The sequence below is a fragment of the Crocodylus siamensis genome, chromosome 6 (genome assembly GCF_052110815.1).
Source record: "Crocodylus siamensis isolate JL-2025a chromosome 6, ASM5211081v1, whole genome shotgun sequence".
Taxonomy (NCBI): domain Eukaryota; kingdom Metazoa; phylum Chordata; order Crocodylia; family Crocodylidae; genus Crocodylus; species Crocodylus siamensis.
The window spans coordinates 49,821,606-49,841,289 of NC_143400.1; the positions used below are offsets into that span (position 1 = coordinate 49,821,606).

The following is a 19,684-nucleotide window of genomic DNA, read 5'->3' on the forward strand; positions in this document are numbered from 1 at the left end:
AAGAGCATTGAAACCAACTTTTCTTAAATGGGACAACTCGACCCACATGCGCAGGCTTACTCTGGCTACCCTGGGTTGTTCAGGTGGGAGGGAACAGCAAGATCTGCTCTACAGGAAAACCCCTTTCAGAGGAGAGCTCTCCACTGGGACACTGAAGCCAAAGCACTCCTAGACCAACTGCCCTTCTACTCCCAGGGCAGCGGATGGGAGAGGTGGATTGAGAGTGCATGTGCACTCCACCAATTCTCACCCGGGGACTGCAGTCAGCTGGGGGCAGTGAGAGGAACCGCTTTGCTGCTCTAACATTGGCTGAAGGGCTGCAGGTAGCCTTCCACTCCCTGCAGGGTGTTTCCAAAGAGGATGGAGCTGGACTGTTCTCAGTGGTGGCAGATGACAGAACAAGGAGCAATGGCCTCAAGTTGCAGCAAGGGAAGTTGAAGTTAGATATTAGGAAAAGTTTTCCCATGAGGAGGGTAGTAAAGCACTGGAACAGGTTACCCAGAGAGGTGGTGGACTTTCCATCCTTGGAGGTTTTTAAGGCCTGGGTAAATAAAGCCTTGGCTGGGATGATCTAACTGGGGCTGGTCCTGCTTTGAGCAGGGGGCTGGACTAGATGTGACCTCCTGAGGTTCCTTCCAACCCTCACTGTCTGTGATTCTAATATGCATTAGAAGGTGCCGCCTGAGAGCTTCCTTATGCATGGCACTTCCCAATAGGCTAAAGTGATGTGCTTTCAGTGAGCTCCAGAAATGGGCTGAGGTGTTTTGTACCAGTTGGAGCATCTCCAAGGTGTATGGCTTCATTCTTACCTGCAGCCCGGTGAGTTACATGAATGGAGCACAGAGGTCCCACATGCCTGGATTCTCTTGATGAGATGGGGCACTTGCCAACGCAGAAGGGAGCACATTTCACAGCTTTGCCTCTGCAAGTCCCCAGATGCACCACAGAGACCAGAAGGACACCCTGCTTGGGAATCAATTCATTATCAACAGGTGGGAGCCCTGTGGGTTGCTACAAGAGGAAGAATTTTGCCTTTTGGAGCACTCTCATTCACCTGGCAGCTCCTTGAGAGTGGACCTAAGAGCTGTGTGACCCCTTTGAGGATTTTAAGGCCACAAAGGACCAGGGCTCAGCTACCCTTATCTACAGGACACAGGCCAGAAAATCCCTGTCAGTGATCCCCACATCAAGTCCTTCTTATGTAGCTGAGCTACACAGTGACAAGATGCCCATTGTTGTTTTACAGGCTCCAAGGGACAGGGATCTGTGACGTTCCCTGATTATCTGTTCCAGCAATTAATTACTTTTACTGTTCAAAAATGGCATCTTATTTCCAGCTTCAGTTTCCCTGAGTTCATCAGCCTGCTGCTGGATCTCGTTATGCCTTTATCTTCCAGTTAGTGCCCTCCTATAGCAGGAACCTTCTCCACTTGTGGATACCTACGGCCTGTGATAAAGTCACTTCTCAGCCTTTATGTTCTCTGAAACCACACGCATTGCTCCCCTTCAGTCCCTCACTGTCAGGCAAGTTTTCCAGCTGGCAAACTGTCCTGGCAACAATTCTTCCCACTTCTTCACTTGCTTCTTGGAAGGGTGGACAGCAGAAATGGATGCAGCTGTGGTCTCAGTGAGGCCATGTACAGAGCCAGTAACACCTTCCTGCTCTGCATGCTCCTGTTTACACAGCCATGCAGTGGGAGTGCACATGTGGCTGGTTTCCAGCATAATCCTTCAGTCTCTGCTCTCCAGAATAGTCTCCATCTTATAAGCAATGTTATTTGTTCCTAGATATATGACCCGTGGCTGCATTAACATGCAGGTTGTTTGAGTTGGGCTTACCACTCAGTTCAGCTCATTGAATTGCCCTCATTATTATTTGCCACTGCACTGATCTTTGTGTCACCTGCAAACTTTACCAAATGGTGATTTTATATTGTCTCCAAGTTCATCAATAAAGACTCTAAAAAGCTCTGAATGAAGGGCAGGTCCAGGGGCGACCCTTGAGAAGTGCCTTCTCCCCTCCCCCTGCCAAAACAAACCCCATTACTGGTTATATGTTGGTATGGGTTGCAGATATTATCATCAGTAGGGCTAATGGGCACAGGGAAGCCTAACAGTCTGAAGACAGATGGTGTCTAACATGATCTGGGCAGGTGGAGACCACCCAGCATAGCAACAAGAGCCATGTCTGTATCATGCCCAGAGCTGAAGCATTCCTAAAGGGGTTCAGGATGCAGTGACCTCAAGAGCTGTGATTTGTGCTAACCCCTGGATTAGCTTGTTTACAAGGTGCAGGACTACTACTGGGCCAGGAAAGCTCCAGGAAGGGTATGTTTGCTTTTCAAAATGATTGACTATAGAGCTTACAGCCAAAGGGTGACAATGTGCAACTGAATGCAAAAGGGGCTGGGAGTGGCTGGGCAGAAGAGTGCAGACAGCAATCTGCCTAGGGCAGCAAAATGCGGTGGTCCGGCCATGGTGCAGACTGCAGAGTGCAAAGCTCTCGCTTTGTTCCTCTGGCTTTGGCAGAATGCCCCTGGGTGCAGGAAATCACTTGGTTTTGAGCTCTCCGGTCTGAACCTGTCTGGGTTTCATTCATGCACAGCCTGAAAGTTGGCAGTGTCTCACACATGCACACAGAAGTCTGCCTGCCCTGGCTGGTGGTTTCCACCTGTAGCAACATAATTTGAGCACATGCTGCAGGAGGAAAAAGCTGCACCCCTGCCCCTGCGATACCTCAGGCTCTCCTAGTGCCCTTATGCTTTCTGTACTTGCCCAGAACAACTTTAAAACTTAGCAGTAGGAAGACGATTCCATTTTCAAATGGCCTGTGCATTCAGTATCCAGGGACAAACTGCAACATGAGACCATAAAAGCAAGCCAGCCAAGCCAAGCTAATGGCATTTCCATTATAGCTCCAAGCTACTGAACATGAGACGAGGGAGAGATAATGCTCCGCACATCTGCTTTGCCTTTACTGGAAACTCTCCAGGGGGATTCACAGCCCTGCTCCAGCTATGGTCTATTTTTTGTCTCTCTAGTGGACATGGAGCCAGCACACTCAGCTTTATACTGTAAGTCCTCTGCAGCCCCAACTGTTAGGGAGCCTGGTTGGGGCACACTGTGTTCCACCTCTCTCCCTTTGAGGTAGATGCCTGCATTAGCGTGGTCCACCTTTCTCTTGAGAGACTGGTGATTTGCAGGGAACCACTCTGCAAACATCACAAGGTCCATCTTGGTCCATCCAGTCTGGAAGAACATTGTCTAGGCTGTTCTTCTGGGACCTTTTTTCACATGGACAAAAGAAGCGTCCTTCTCAGCCTGACATTGCCACTGAGATCTGCAGTGCCTGTGATCAAACTGCCCCAGGAACACACAGACCTGGTTTTCAGGGTGAGACCATCAATGGAGCCATTCTGAGCAGGTGCCAAAACTTGCTAGAGGCTGGCAAACTTCTGTCATCACATCACCGATGCCATGGTCACTCCCAAACATGGGGAGTCTCAATTTATATCATGCTGAAGTTAGAGGAAAGGAAGCAAAGCAGCCTCAGACACCAACTGCATGTGCTCTGGTGGTTGTTTAAGGTGCAGTGAAGTTTCAGAGGTGGCAGAAGGCTTGCCCATTGGCTTGGTAAGAGCAGGGCATTGTTTATGCAGATATTTGCTACTCTACAATACAAGAGTGGCCATCCAATGCTTTGGGCACATATAGGGCAATTTTAATAAACACCCTCATTAATAACCCCTAAACCCCATAACCTAGCAACAACATCATTAACTACTAGGCCTAATAGATCCTCTCTCACCTTAGAGAGAGAGGGCACACTGAAGTCCAACAAACTCAAGCTGGGCACACTGAAGTCCAACAAACTCAAGCTGTCCTGGATCACTGCAGAAAATTACACTGGGAAAAATCTCTCTGAATCTGGCTTTGATACCAGATTCTACTAAAGGTGGAAATGCATTTCCTGTGTGGACTTGCAGTTTGCTAGAGTGAAGCTCTGTAAGGTTCTGCTGAGGCTAGAAGGTCCCAGTGCTGGGGGCATGCTAGCGCATCCACTTTCCCCTCAATAACAATTGCTGTATCATAAAAGGATCTCGCACTTTAAATTCAAATCAGTTTGCAAACAAAAACTTTCCCCATTGACTACAAGTCATTATTCATAATGCCTCTTTAGGGAGAAGAAAAACAGAGTTAGCAGGTCGATACCAAATGTCTTCAAGCCAGAAGAATGATTTTTGTTCCTACCCTTCATCAAAGTAATACCATTACTCTGTAAAAAGAGTCGCATTGGCATGGCATGACAAGGTTCTTGGTAAGGTCACTTTAAAGGATTGTCATTTTAACATAAAATTATTAGCTGAATAGTCTGCAGTTCAGCCCAGTCGGATAATATAACACTCTGCATCAGCAGCCACCCAGAGACTGAGAAGTTAGTGTAAAAAAAAATCAAAAGAAAATCAACATTTCATAGAAAAGACAGACAGGACTCTGAGGATGTGATCCAGTAGGACTCCAAGCATGTGATCCGGCATGAAATTCTAGGCAGTACAGCTCTTAATCTCACATTGGTTTAGAGAAGCAGATGCACAGGGCCTCCAGGCCTACCCTCCTGCCAGAGATCCCATGGACCAGAGTTCTGAGCTGCCTACAGGAAAAGAAGCACTCCACATTTCACTAAGTGACAATGACCCTCCCCAGAGTACTTGACTGCCCTCGCAGATGAGTTGTATGGCTTTGAAACTTTGCCTCCTGTGGAGCTCCAAAATGATGGCAGTGATGGGAACCCGGCCTGGCTTCCCTGCCCTTCTCCTAGCAAAGACTGTTCTCCCTGGAGCCCCATTCTTTGCGCTCCTCCCATTCCTTGCAACATCATATCTCCACAAGGCAAGAGTGTTGGGCCACATACATGGATATAGCACCAACTGTGGTGGACCTCAGAGCTCCTGGGCTCTGTACACTGCCCCTAGCTCTGACTCCATGGGGATTGTCATGGAATTGCTAAGAGCTGTTGCTTTTAGAAGAAAATGGATTGCTCAGCACCTGGGAGCTTTCTTTCTTAGTGTACTTGAGTGCGCCAGCTAATGGACTCACCATACTGCTCCCTCCAAAGATACTGGGATGAGGGGTGAATGTTCTCTATGAAAAAGGGCTCAAGCTCTAAATACTAACATGGCCTCCACTGCTTGGTATCTCCAAGCAGCCCAGATGTCAAAAGCACCTGAACCTGCTAATCTGCCTCAGCTTGTTTCTCCATTGAAGGGGTCATCGGTGCCTCCAAGCATTCACATTTCCAGGCTCTGGGGCTTCGGTAGGGCTCCGAGAGGATACCAGCACAGGCATACTTGTCTTGCGCCTATGTGCCTGGTAGCTTGAGCTACTCGCTCAGAATTATTACCTGCTTGGATTGCACCAATTGCAGGCGCTCCGGCACTCTAGTCAACAGTACCCAGGTAGGCTTCTTACAGAACCCCATTGACCCAAATTAAATTGTTTGCAGACTGTCAGTCCCAAAGCTCCCAGCTCTTGCTTGAACAGGTTGGAGGTGTCACGGGCTTACAGGAATCACAAGATCCAGGCCCCTCCATCAGGTCTGATGCCCTGTGACATTCTTTTTTGAATCCCAGCTTTGAGCAAAGCAATAACATAGTCCTGGGGGAAGGTGCTGCCCCACACATCCTCTGCGTGAGCAGCAACTTTGCCTTGGTTGCACACATGTATCGATGCCATCCTTTGCACACTATGTGTGAGTGCGTGACCCTCCCTGTTCTTTCCAGAAACCCAAACACCATGAGAGCTTTCTCCACATAGAAATGGGCTGGCTTTGTTAGGAAAACTTGAATTCTCATTAATCGTTTGAGACCTTCTTGCAAGCCCAATTAACCACTAATACTTCCAGCAAATGCATTCCTGTGTGGGCCTGTTCCTTCTCAGTTTCCTCCCGTGCAGTTGGTGCTCACCAAGTAGGGTTTCAAAGGATCCTAGTCTGAAGTGTGTAAGGCAAACTGCTCTGGTGCTAGCATGTGACAAAAATTAATCCGGGGGATTTTTAGAACATGATTCACATCTATGTGGTCTGAATCACATCCATGAAAAATGACCTCCTTGAATACCTTTGGTCAGAGGAAGCAACTCCCTGGACCACACACAGGAAGGACCTTTGAAGGTCCTTTTAAAGGAGAGGGCAAGATTAGGCTCAGAGTAGAAAACAAGTCTTAGCTTTAAAACTAGACAGGCTCCTGCTGCTCTAGTCGATGCTTTCAGTGCTTTTAAAGACAACTGAAGGGAGTGAAAGGAATACTCACCATGCTATCATGCCTCGCTAGTCTTAATAACTGTCCATTTGCTTTCTAATGATGACAATATGAATTACATTTGGAGATTATCAGCAATCATAACATTACCTCATCAATTGCCTGAAAAGCAGAAGTTCTCTTTAAATGTGATAGGTTAAAGTAGACTGAAACAGCTCCTTTTTTGCTTTGTTTAATGCCAGGCCACCCCCGCACCCCAGATGGCTTGGCACCTGGCTATGTCTGGGGGAATGACTTTGAGTGACAGCCCACATATATGTTCCTACAGGATTGTCTGTTCTATACCAATGGTAGCTTTGAGAGCCCGTCCAAGGTACTCAGAGTCGAGGATGGGCTCTCTTCTAGAGTTGGCACAAAGCTCAATCAATGGAAAAAGGAAAATATAGCAGCTTCTGCCTTTATCTGCAGTCTCAGGCACAGTCCTCTTCCTAGGAACCCCTAAGCACATGTTAACCAGCTGTTTCCCTGTCTCTGCAGGGGCAGAGGGTTCCCGCGGCCACCTTCACCCCTGCTTTCATCTAGGGCACGTTGGAGGGTGTTGTCAGTATTTCTGGTTTGAAGCCTTGTAGTTATGGGTGAGGGTTCACAGTGGTGCATTGGGGCTTTCTTGTGTAAGTCTCTGCCTGCGGATGCAGGAGGCTGGACCAGATGGCCCAAGAGGCCCCTTCCAGTCCGATGTTTCGATATATGGGGTGATGCTTGCACTGTGGTTGAATCTAGTGAGAAAAGACCAACTGGAAGTTGGAACTGCACTGGTTCAGCTGGGATCTGGGGGCCACTGCTACAGCTAAGCAAGCCTGGCTGCAGGTTTCTTCCCACCCTTAACAGGAATTTTGTTCTTATTGTCAAGTGAAACAAACTAGGAGAGACCGTTCTTAAGTGGGTCTACTCCATGAGTGCAAACACTTCTGGACACCATAGAGTCATTCTTTACAGAACGCTTTCAAGGCATCATGCAAACATTAGCTCATTAGTCCTTCCTGCCATACTGCGAGAGCTTCTGTGCCCTTGCTTGATGGGCCTGGGAGTCTTACTAAAAAGGGCACTGCAAAACAGCAGCAGACCCCCCAAATTGGAAATCAAGGGCACCCAAGCTCAGGCAATGACATCCTCTAATATGGAAAATGCTAACAAAGACCCTGTTAGACCCTAAGAGGCTCAAAGAACTTTCCACCTTTGCTTTGCTACTGATTTCTTCCAATTAAGAGGGGCCACTGACTCTAAAAGTGTGATGAAAACCCTATCAGCACTCAAATGAACTGGGACTGCAGAGAGAAATGAAAGCTCCAAACTCCAGATTCAGTCCAGAACAGAGTCGTATTTAAAACGGCTGTGAAGATCTCAAGACTGTACTGCTGTATTGTCAGACAGCAGGAAAACAGAAGCCTTCAGTAGGCTGCCCAGCCGATCTTGCAGCTTTTCAAAACTTGTGTTCCCGGAACTGGAACAAATAATCACTGTTGCTCTTGACCCTCAGCTCCTTCCAAATTTGTTACTGATGTTTGTCAAAGTACTTTGGAAACCATCCAGCCACTTAGGGAGATGATCCAACTCTGCTTACTCATGCCGACAATTGGCTTTTGGAGCTCAGAAAGGATTATGCTCCTCCCAGCCAAACAGAGCCCTGTCCTTGACTCAGCCCTAAATGCATGTGGTCATTTCATAGAGATGGACCCCTCAGGTTCACAGATCACATTTAGGCCTGATTCCCTGACAGAAGCTGAGGCCAAATTGCTTCCCAGCTCAGCCAGTAAGTGGTCTAAACTAAGTGGTGAAGGGCAGACAAAGAGAAAGGCAAGAAAGGCACAATGACCCAAAACCAGCCTTCCAGGATGAGAGTCCAAAGGTAATTTCCACTAGAGTTTTGCTGGGTCATCTGTTTCACTGACTCAAAATCCTCCTGGTTCACATTCACCATTTAGCCCATGCTCGGAGGACTCCTGTGTCAATGCCAACAATCCCTCTTCAGGGCTAGGTTTCCCATTCAGCTTGGCCCCACATCAGGTTAGTTCCTGAAACTCAGCAATGAAGTTCAAGGCCTGAACTCCAAGTGCATTCATAGAGACAAGACAGATGTGATGGACACCTGCTCTCATAGATGCATGTTTTCTTACTTTTCCCAGTGAGTATTGGAATTTAGGAGCATAAGATTGGCATCCTGCACCAGAATTGGGATCCCTAGCCTTGTCTCATATTTTACACTGACCACTAATAAAGAGAAGAAAGTGCTTGAACCTCTGTGGTATTACTGTATTTATTACTTGGTTTACAAGATCACCAAAATTAGGGCCACGCTCTTCAAGGTGATCCACAGACTCATGTTAAGGGCCAGTGCTCTGAATAGCTTGCACTCTGCCCAGACAAGTCAGACTAAAAGCAGACTAGCAGAAATAGTATTATGCTTCTTCTATGGAAGGGAACAGAGGTTAAGAAAAATCAAACAACTTGGTGTGGGTTACCAAGGGAGCCTGTAGTGGACCCAGGAACAAAACTCATATGCCTCAAATCCAAACCCAAGGTCTTAAGCACAGAAATCATCCTCCACCCCAGGAGAGGAGACGACCCAGCAAACAGATGACCCTCCCCTCCAGTGAAACAGATAACCCAGCAAAACTCTAGTGGAAATTACCTTTGGACTCTCATCCTGGAAGGCTGGTTTTCCCTTGAAACAGGAGGGGCCTAATCCTTTATACTTTTTGTTTGACAGGCCCTACCTGTTCTTGTTCTTGTTACCCATATAAATGTCTAATGAACATTTTATGAAGCCTGCTGTATTTTGGCTTTCACTATCTTGTGGCTGGGGGCTCCATGGGTTAACTATAAGCTGTGTCCTTAGGCAGATCCAGGATTTTAAAAATGGGGGTACAGGAACAGCAACTGGTACTGCATGGGTGGCTGCACTCCCCTGATCCTAGCCTCCCCCAGCACCAGGGTAGGCAGATCATGGCACAGGAACAGCAGCCAGGGCCTCTATTAAGTCCCAAAATCAGGTAAGAATCCCTTGGCACTCCCTCCTCTTCCCTCTGTGCTCACAGCACCTCGCTCCGCTCCCATTCTCCCCCCAGCCCTCTCTATTTATGCCACTGGGTACAAAAAGAGGAGGCTCACCCATTGCCACCATTGCTGTCCTGACTGTTTCTGCCCTGTTCTTATATTTCCCCTTATTTGTCTGCTCTCTAAACAACCCCAATCCTTTTGATCTACCTTGGTATGGAAGTCCTTCAAGGCTTAAAACTATTTTTGTCCCCCTGCCCCTTTAAAACACTTGTAGTTCTTTTTTTTTACAATGGCTTAACTTCTACACACTGCTATAGTTCAGGCAATGGGTTTGTCACTTTACTGATAAATTGCTATTGCAGTTTTACTTTTTATCTGGTTCCTTTTGCCTCTTTACATCATGTTCTCTTTTGGATTGCCTCTATGCAATGAACAGCCATCTTTCTTAAGCTATCCATGGTGACACACAGGGCTCTTCCCTGAGTTGCTGGTTTTGAATGGCGCAATGAGTGCCAGCCATTCAAATTATTTCCTACAGAGCATATTAACTTACATACCAGCAGTTCATTCCCACTGCCATGGGGATGCCCAGCTGACTCAGGTGATTCTGAAGATCCTCACAGCCTTGTCCAGTTTTGTCACCTGCAAATTTCTCCAACTGTTTTTTTTTAACCAGGAAATAATTAAACAACACTGGCCTGTTACAGAATCATGGGGCACCCTATTACACAATGCAAACTGACCACTGATTTCCTCCTTCTGCTTCCTGTCTCTTCTCTGCTTCCTGATTGGTGACAGTACTTTGGCCCTTGCCATGTGACTTAATGGCCCATGTGAGGGATTGTTTCAAAGGCTTTGTTGAGACTGAGGTACAAGATACCAGCTAGCTCCCTCTTAGCCACTCTTTTGTTGACATACTCAAAGAATTCTGAGAGATGAGACAGAAGCCATTCTAATTTGCCATTAACATAGGTTCTTTCAGATATTTTATAATCCTCATCTTTCAGTTATAACTCCAAAATGTATCTGGAACTGAAATTAGATTTGCTTCTCTGTAATTCTGAGGCCCATCCAGACCTTTTACTTTGAAGGACTGGATGATATGCACCCCTTTGAGCCTCCTGGCACACTGGAAGTTTTTCAGGAGGGTTTGCATGCTTGTGCTAGCAGCTCACACCCACCAGTTATTTCCTTCAGAAGCACTGTCACCCCTCTGCTGTTGTCTTATTCTTTAAGGGCTTTGTGCAACTCCCAAGTGAAGCCAATGGGAATCTTTCTACTGAGCTAAACAAGAGTGGGACCGGGCCCTACTTTATTCATTCATATCAGCACTGCCTCTTTCATCACATCTGTTTCTGATATGGCCCCCCTCTTTCTTACCTGAACACAGAAAGTTCCAGGCAGGTATCTTTTTTATGGTAAAGACGGATACAAAAAAATCATTTTAGTTCTCAGCCAGGTTGGTGTCTCCTAAGCTGCTTCCTTTACCCCATGCTGGTCCAGCAGATCCACTGATACTCTTATAGGTTTAAAATATGTGTTTAAAATATTATTGCTGTTTGGTTTGATTTGATTTGATTTTTTTAAGACTCGGTGATTTGCACTTCAAATTCCCACTTAGTTCTCTTCATTTCCATCCTCCATTTCACCGATCATCGTTTATGCTCATCTCAGTTGGCTTCACTGGAATGAAACCTGAACAACCTCTTGACTCTTGCTATTTAGCACTCTCTGGGCACATCTACACTTTAAGGCACACTAGCTTAAATTTAAGGCTCGTTAGGACATGCATCTACACGTGCATACCCATAATACACTTCAAAAATGGCAATTTTAGGCAAATTGTGCCTAAATTTGATACCTGCAAATGCAGGTATCAAATTTAGGTGCGAATAGTTGAAGCACATTAACAAATGTGTAGATGTGTTAAAGCAGATTAATGCTGTGTGTGTGGACTGACTTGGGATTAACTTTAGTCCCAAGCCAGTCCATACACACAACATTATTGTGCTTTAACCCACACATGTAGACACCTGCCTAAATATGCTTAATGCGCATTAAGGTCATGTGTATTAAATTTAGGCATGCGTAAATGCATGTATAGACATTCCTTCTGTTTACTTTTTTCCCTCTAGTTTACACCCTTTGGCTTTTCCCAATGGCTTCCTGGAGATTGGATCAGGTCCACTTAGAGGTATCAATGCCTTCCATGAAGCCATCATGCCTGCCTATGTAGCCTTCATGCTGAGTCCAAGAATTTTAAGTGCTTGATTATGCAAAGTCCTGAACGTTTGTCTCCAGTCCAGCAAGGCTCCTAATCACATGCTGCACAAAATCAGAAACACCAGCAACCTTTGACCATGAAAAACAGGAGAGATGAGGGCATTGCTAATTAGGGCTGTGTGAAATTTCGTCAGCTGTTTCATTTTGACGGTTTTGACTCATTATGCTGTTTCGAGCTCGAAATTGAAATAAAATTAAGGGTTTCGAAACAGCCTCAAAATGAAATGAGGACAGTTGAAACATTTTGAAAGCTTCAAAATGTTTTGAGTTTCAAAACTCAAGCAGGGCTGCCTGCAGGGAAACAGAAACTAAGGACTGCAGCAAGGCAGCAATCCTAGATTTCAGGAGGGCAAACTTCACCGAGCTAAGGAGACTAGTTAGGGATGCACTGAGGTACCAGAGGGCAGGGGAGCCAGGTGTCCAAAGAGAGTGGTCGCTCCTCAAGGAGACGATCCTCCAAGCCCAAAGAGAGGTAATCCCAACGAGGATCAAAGGGAGCAGGAGGGCAAACAAGCCCTCATGGCTCACCAAAAGCATCTGGGAATGTCTCCTAGCTAAAAGGGAGGCGTACACCCAGTGGAAAAGAGGGGACATCACCAGGGATGACTATACTGCAGTTGCTCGGGGATGTAGGGGGGCAGTCAGGAAGGCCAAGGCAGAGATGGAACTGTGACTAGCTCCTCGGATTAAGGACAATAAGAAGTCCTTCTTTAAATACATAGGGGGTAAAAAGAAGGTTCCAGATAATGTGAGGCCCCTGCAGGACACATTAGGAAACTTTGTCATCACACTAGACAATAAAGCCAACATATTTAATGATTTCTTTGCCTCCATTTTCCTAAGCAGGGACCGGAACAGCCACCCCCCCGCTGGACCCCCCTCAGGCCCCAGGGGAGGCACACCTGGGCCAAGGGTTAGTGAGGAACTAGTTAGGGAGCTTCTGGAGGGACTGGACAAGTTCAAGTCAGCCGGTCCGGACGATCTCCACCCTAGAGTACTAAAGGAATTGGGGGAGGTCATTGCAGGACCCCTGGCGCGGCTTTACGAGCACTTGTGGTGCTCTGGTGTGGTGCCAGAGGACTGGAAGAGGGCCAACACGGTTCCCATCTTCAAAAAGGGGAAGAAGGAGGACCCAGGAAACTATAGGCCAGTTAGTCTTACTTCGATCCTAGGCAAGCTGTTTGAGAAAATTATGCTGGCACACATCCATGAGGGGCCAGCAGGGGATTTCATGCTTAGGGGCAACCAACCCGGGTTCATCAGTGGCAGGTCCTGTCAAACCAACCTAGTGGCCTGCTATGATCAGATAACCAAATCATTAGATGCAGGGGTAGCAGTGGACATAGTCTTCCTGGACTTTCGGAAGGCCTTCGACACTGTCTCTCACCCTGTTCTCATTAAGAAACTGGGGGACTGTGGTGTCAACACCCACACAGTCAATTGGGCTGCCAACTAGCTGGAGGGCCGCACCCAGAAAGTGGTGGTGGATGGGTCATTTTCAGCGTGGAGGGATGTGGGCAGTGGGGTCCCTCAGGGCTCGGTCCTCAGGCCCGCACTTTTCAACATCTTCATCAGCGACTTGGATGAGGGGGTAAAAAGCACCCTGTTCAAATTTGCTGATGACACTAAGATGCGGGGGGATGTGGGCACTCTAGAAGGGAGCAATAGGCTACAGTCGGACCTAGACAGGTTACAAAGGTGGGCAGATGAGAATAGGATGGGATCCAACACAGACAAGTGCAAAGTGATGCACCTGGGGAGGAACAACCGGCACCATACCTGCAGGTTGGGGAACTCCCTTCTTGTCAGTACAGAGGCAGAAAAGCATCTGGGAGTCATCATTGACTCCAAGATGAACGTGGGTCGGCAGTGTGTGGAAGCAGTCAGGAAGGCCAACCACAGATGCATCTCGAGCAGGTCCAAGGAGGTGATCCACCCCCTCTGTGCGGCACTGGTCAGGCCACAGCTGGAGTACTGTGTCCAGTTCTGGGCGCCGCACTTCAAGAGGGATGTGGACAACATGGAGAGGGTGAGAGGTGGGCCACTCGTATGATCAGGGGGCAGCAGGGAAGGCCTTATGAGGAGAGGCTACGGGACCTGAACCTGTTCAGCCTCCAGAAGAAATGGCTGAGGGGGGATCTAGTTGCCTGTTACAAACTAGTCAGGGGGGATCAGTAGGCACTGGGGGAGTCCCTGTTCCCCCAAGCACTGCCAGGAGTGACTAGGAATAATGGTCACAAGCTGGCAGATGGTAGATTTAGGCTAGATATCAGGAGGCGCTACTTCATGGTCAGGGCGGCTAGGATCTGGAACCAACTTCCAAGAGAAGTGGTGCTGGTTCCTACCCTGGGGGTCTTTAAGAGGAGGTTAGATTTACACCTTGCTGGGGTCGCTTGACCCCAGTACTCTTTCTTGCCATGGCAGGGGGTCGAACTAGATGATCTACTCAGGTCCCTTCTGACCCTAGAAACTATGAAACTATGGGAGGCAGGGGGAAGAGGGGAGAAGGACTGCTCTCATACTGACTATGTAGCTGGCCAATGACCTTGGTCCTTTTCTGAGGTCCTTTCCAATCCCAGTGCTCTGGGGAACGGATGGAAAAACAGCATAAAAACAGCATAAAAGGCAGCACTGTTTGAACTGGCCTGTCACCCATGTCACAAGTTTTGCTTGTCAGCAGCTTGAGATGCAGTTTCCCAGAAACCCCGGCATCCATCTCCTTGAAACCTGGCAGGCTTCATGGCTGCAGCAGGGGCTACCATCCCTGCAGTTTCCACCCTGCTGCGCCTTGACTTGCACAGTGTCACCCATGTCACGTATTTCGCTTGTCAGCAGACTGAGGTGCAGTTTCTCAGAAACCCCTGCACCTGTGTCCTAGAAACTTGGCAGGTTTTGTGGCCTCAGCAGGGGCTACCATCTATGCAGTTTTTACCCTGCTGTGCCTTAACACATACACGTGACATGAGTTTTGCTTGTCAGCAGCCTGAAGTGCAGTTTCCCAGAAATCCCCGGACCTGTCTCCTTGAAATCTGGTGGCCTCCGCAGGGGCTACCATCCCTGCAGTTTTCACCCTGCTGTGCCTTAACACATATACATGGCACAAGTTTTGCTTTCAAGAATTTGAAGTGCAATTTCCCAGAAACCGCTGCATCTATGTCCTTGAAATTTGGCAGGTTTCATGGCCACAGAAGGAGCTACCATCCCTGCAAATTCCATCTGAATCAGGCAAGAACTGTCAAAGTTATAGGCAGTTTAATGGTTTTCCATTATAGCCTATGGGCAAAACAGCAAAACAGCAAAACAGTTTAGACAAAATGAAACAGAACAGTGGTTTTGAAATGAAAGAAAACTCAAAACGAAACACTGTCCTGTCAAAACAGAAGTCGAAACGAAATGGTGCTGTTTCACACAGCCCTAAATGTCCTGCCACTGCAGTTACAAGAAAGTAGTTACTAAACATATGCTCCGAAGATCCTAGGAAAAGAACTATGCCCTGTACTACAGAGTAGGTCTGTGCCAGTCTGACCTATGAGAAAAATTCCTTCTTGACTCTGAAGCTGGCAGATGGTATGAGTTTGAGTCTGAGCCTCTAGGCAGGACCACTGGGTTTCTTAAGTACCAGCAGGATCCATTTCTATGTATCAAATAGTACTACGCTGAAAATAACACAAGGCACAGAACCAGAAATAAAGCACATAAATCATATGGCAAAACAAGACGTCTGAAAGCAGGAACAGGTGAATTAATGCCTGGCGATGGCTTTTGCCCTTGATGTGACAGGCGTTACTGAAGCAGGGTGAAATAACCCCATGGGAGGCCACAAACCAAGAGGTAAACTGCCCAAGAAAGACAAATAAATTCACAAAGATGGCAGTCCCTTACCATATCCAAACACGTGAGATAGCATCCCCAAGGGGAGAGGACAGCCCAGACGTATCTGCCAGGATCCCAATTCCAGGTCACAGGTACAAATCTACAAGCAGGGTCATACTACAGGCATCCTGATGCAGATAAGGACACTGATTGCATGATGCAGAGAGAGATCAAGCCTGGGGGGTGACTCATCTGCTTCGATGTCACTCTAGATCAAGGGCTACTGAAGGATTTCCTTAATGCTGATGTTTCTTGGAACAGTGAGTTCTACATCACACAAGGATATTTAGCTTCACAATCCAACTCTCTGCTCCTTTCTGGGACATCTCAACCTTTTCCTTCCCCTGTGCACCTCCATTTCTGTCTTGCCCTTCCCTAAGTATAGAGGTACTGTGGGTTCCTGATATCCCAGACAGAAAGCTTTGAATGACTCTGATATTCTGCAGCACCCATCCACTCTTCCTCAGCTCTTGTTTTAAATAAACTCCTACCCCCTGGCTGATTTTCTGTGCATGCAGTTTGGTGTTGCTGAGGTTAAGGTGGAACCTATCCCTTCTGTAGAAGCCTTTTTCCCCTAGTGCCCAATTAATTTCCTGTTTCCCTCTTCACCCCCTCTCTTCTTGGCACTGTAAAGCTCTGAAGTTCCCATGTCAAGCTGCCCTGCATAAAGATTTGAAAGCATCTTGCAGACCCCTACTATAGAGAAGCCCTGGGCCCAAGTATCCTTCCTAGCAGAACCTAAATTTAGCTCCCAGGAGCTCTCCTCTGCACTTCCCTACGTCATTGCCACTTCTCTTTAAAGGTTCTGGAAAGAGGTATTGAAAGGCAGGCTGACGAACTATCCTCTTAGGATTTAAATGTTAGCATGACTAGTAGTTAAGCATTTGACTTGATTAATATCTAATTAACAAACAACATCTGTTTTAGATAATAGCCCCCAACTCAGAGGAGATGGGAATCCAGGATAAAAATGTGAGGACTGCACCAAATACACAGACTTCATGTTATTTTAATGGCTTCTTCTAGTACAAGAAGGTTTTCTGATAAAGGTAGGTATTTTTGCTGAATAACTGCCCCAGCCTTTGTTCCTAGGGCTGGGTAGGGGCAATGTTTCTTTTGCTCTGTATTTGCCACTAGAGATGACTCATGTGTCTCGGAGGGTTTATCTCCCTGAGTAAAGCCCTCAGGTCTGGATGAAGAATGGAAAAATCAAGTCAAGAACAAACAAGAAAGTATTGGTACCATTCTCTTGGGGCTCTTGGACTGCCTCCTCCTAAAGAGGACCAGATTGGGCTCCTAGCTGTATAAAGCAAGTGTTTGTTTGGGGCACTTCAAATGTACCCAGTTATATCCTCACCAGTAGGAGACACTTTGTCCCCCTGGACTGTGTCTGTACCACTTTCCCGTTCAGCCCAAGGCTGCTGCTAAGGAACACACCTCACCCACTCACTCCTGCCAAGCCAATGCTGTAGTCAGGCTCTTGAGACAGAGAGCGCCTCAGGGCAAGTCTACTCTGTCTACTGTGCCTAATTGCTATGCTTGGAGTGTGTGCGCAGGTGGGAATGAGTGGGCGAAGTTTGAATCTCAGCTGTGGTCCAAGGAGGAGCACAGAGAAAGCATGATAGTCCTGGTGTGCTGACCTGAACAGCAGTGAATCCAGCCCTTCACTGTAACAGAGACGTTAGCAACGGACAACGCTACTCCTGCAGGTGCAGCATAGTGTCTTGGGCTGTTTCAGTGACACAGAGAAGTCAGTTAGCTCACAGTGCAAGGCAGCCTGCTTTCCCAGGCCTTGTCTGGGTGGCCTGTAGACACAGGGCTGCCTTCAGGTGCCCTCCAAACCCTGTCCCTAGCAATGTTGCCAGCCCCAAACATTCCCGGAGTTGTAACTGAGAGCGCAGAAATGAGGAAACTGGCTTAGAAAACAAGAGATTAGAAAGTAATAATGGTGATGAATGCTGGGCTCTTTCTCTGTCTTGGTGGTCTCCATGGAGCTCTCAGGTCATGTTTGCAAGGTTTCCTCTGCACACAGTGGGGCTAGAAGCTTATCTTGCTTCTCAGTGACAGCCAAAGCCCTTGCTTGGGCAGCTGGCTGCAATGGCCTGGCAGAAATACGGAAAGGAACGTGATAAAATTGACAGTGTTGGCAAAGCTGCAGCCAAGGTCTGGAGGGAGACTCTTGGGCAAGCTCTGCATCTCCGTTTCCTGCTCCTCCCCTCCAGTCAGCAGAAACAAACAGGCACCAAGATATCTCTTCCTCCCCATGTGGGCATCCCCAAGCAGGGAGGGCAATACTGACATCCCGCCTCCCCACATGGACATCCCCTAGCAAACTGCCCATCCCTGAGTTAAACGTTTGAAATTCTGGCCCGGAAAACAGCCCTTTATTCCCTACCCTTCTCCTGCATAGCTGCTTTCTCTGCAGCTGTGAATCAGGACCCACAGGGCATGGTGGCTGCATCTCCCTGAGCTGTCCCCTACCCCAGGAACTTCTGTTTATTAATCCGGAGCCTGGCTGGTATGCCTGACAGACTTCATATGAGCCTGGCCCACCCTTACACCAGAATGCCGGGGGCGCAGGAGGAACAATTCTCTTGCCTTTGTGCAGAGAGAGAGAAAGAGAGAGAGGGAATTCTTGCCCTGAAGGGCTTACAACTCATCCAAATGGAAATAGCAAGCAGAGGAGGCAGTGTGACCCCCACTTTACAGGTCCAGAAAAGGCTATAGTATCGTATCTATGGTAGTTTATGAAAATCTACCGAAGGCCCAGTGAAGTTTAGGATAGCGCTGGGTATTGCTCCCAGACTTTCTGAGTTTCAGGCCGTGGTAACATCAAAGCCACCTTCCCTTGTCTATCTGTTATGCTGTGCCCTTCTTCATGGTGCTTGGAGTCCCTATGGCATTATGTGCCTTAATTCAGGCACCCCACTGGGTCTGCCATTGGAGAGTTGATACAACTGTGGGATTTGCACCACAAAGTCCTTTCTTAGAGAGAAGACAAAGAGGGAGATGTGTGTGGAGGGGATGGTTGAGAGAGATCCTCAGATGCAGGCTTTCCCCATTCTACATACCAATAGCACAAAGCCTTCTATGCCTAGAAATCATTTTGAGAAACTGGGACCATTTTGAGATGGTCTTCAGCCAACCCGAACAGACTATTCTTTGGGGCTTACAAGTGTTGGCCAGTGGGCAGGAAAATGTTCAGTATCATAGATTTCATAGACATTAGGGCTGGAAGGGACCTTGGGAGATCATCGAGTCCAGCCCCCTGCCCAAAGGGCAGGAAGTCAGCTGGGGTCATAGGATCCCAGCAAGATAAGTATCACTAGACCTGTGCCAACAGACAAAGGCAATGAGGTGAGGGGAGCATCATGGATTTGCTCCTGTTCTGGGTCAGCTAAATGCTCATGAAAAAAAAATCTACTTGTAGATAATACCACTTCTTCTTGCTTTCCTGTTTTAAGCCATGCATAAAGTCCTCAGAAGAACATACACTTTTCAGTCATCACCCTGGCAACTTGAACCAGTCCTGCCACGTGCCCTTCCGCCACCCTCTCTCAGCCCCATAACCGACGGTATGAGCGGCTCACCTTGGACACAGAACTTGAGTTCCTTGGCATCGGTGACCACGGTGGAATGCAGCTTCTCAGGTACTTTCTTGCTCATCCGGTTGTAGCTGCGCTGTTTCTTGGTCTCTCCCCACAGGTTGGAGCCCCCGTACATGCTGGGAATGTTGAGGACCGCGATGCCCTCCAGCGAGGTGTTGCTCAGGTCCAGCAGCGTTCCATCACACTGGCAGGCACACAGACAGGCAGGCACAGTGAGGGATTAAATACTTAATGGCATCCTGGATTACATATCGAGCAGGGCACTGCACCTGTGGGCAGACAACAGTGACACAGAGACTGCACCAGTGCATGGCCTCAGGGAGCCAGGCTCTTAGGGGTGCTTCTGTCACCTCAAGTGCTGGAGGAGGGCAGGGCAGGACAAGCAGTCAGATCTCTGCTGCAGAAGGACGTTCCAAATGGCCTCAATACCGCGATAAGTGTCACACGCAAACGGAAAAGGCAGCCCCCTGGTAGGAATCTCACCAATGCAAGTCTGAGAATGAAGGGGTGGTTGTAAATAATGTCAGCTCCCAGGTAGACCCTATGGGCACATCTATACATGCATGAATGCACTTTTCCTAATGCACATTCAGTTCAGTACCTAAT

At 47.8% G+C, this 19,684-nt stretch overlaps 1 protein-coding gene across 1 annotated transcript in view; it reads right to left on the minus strand.

The window, feature by feature from the left end:
• Nucleotides 1-19,684, minus strand: part of DGKG (diacylglycerol kinase gamma) — a 165,511-nt gene that overhangs the window by 19,397 nt on the left and 126,430 nt on the right. Inside the window, 1 exon segment of the mRNA XM_090052006.1 lies at nt 19,061-19,262. Coding sequence (XP_089908132.1) covers nt 19,061-19,262 — 202 coding nt within the window.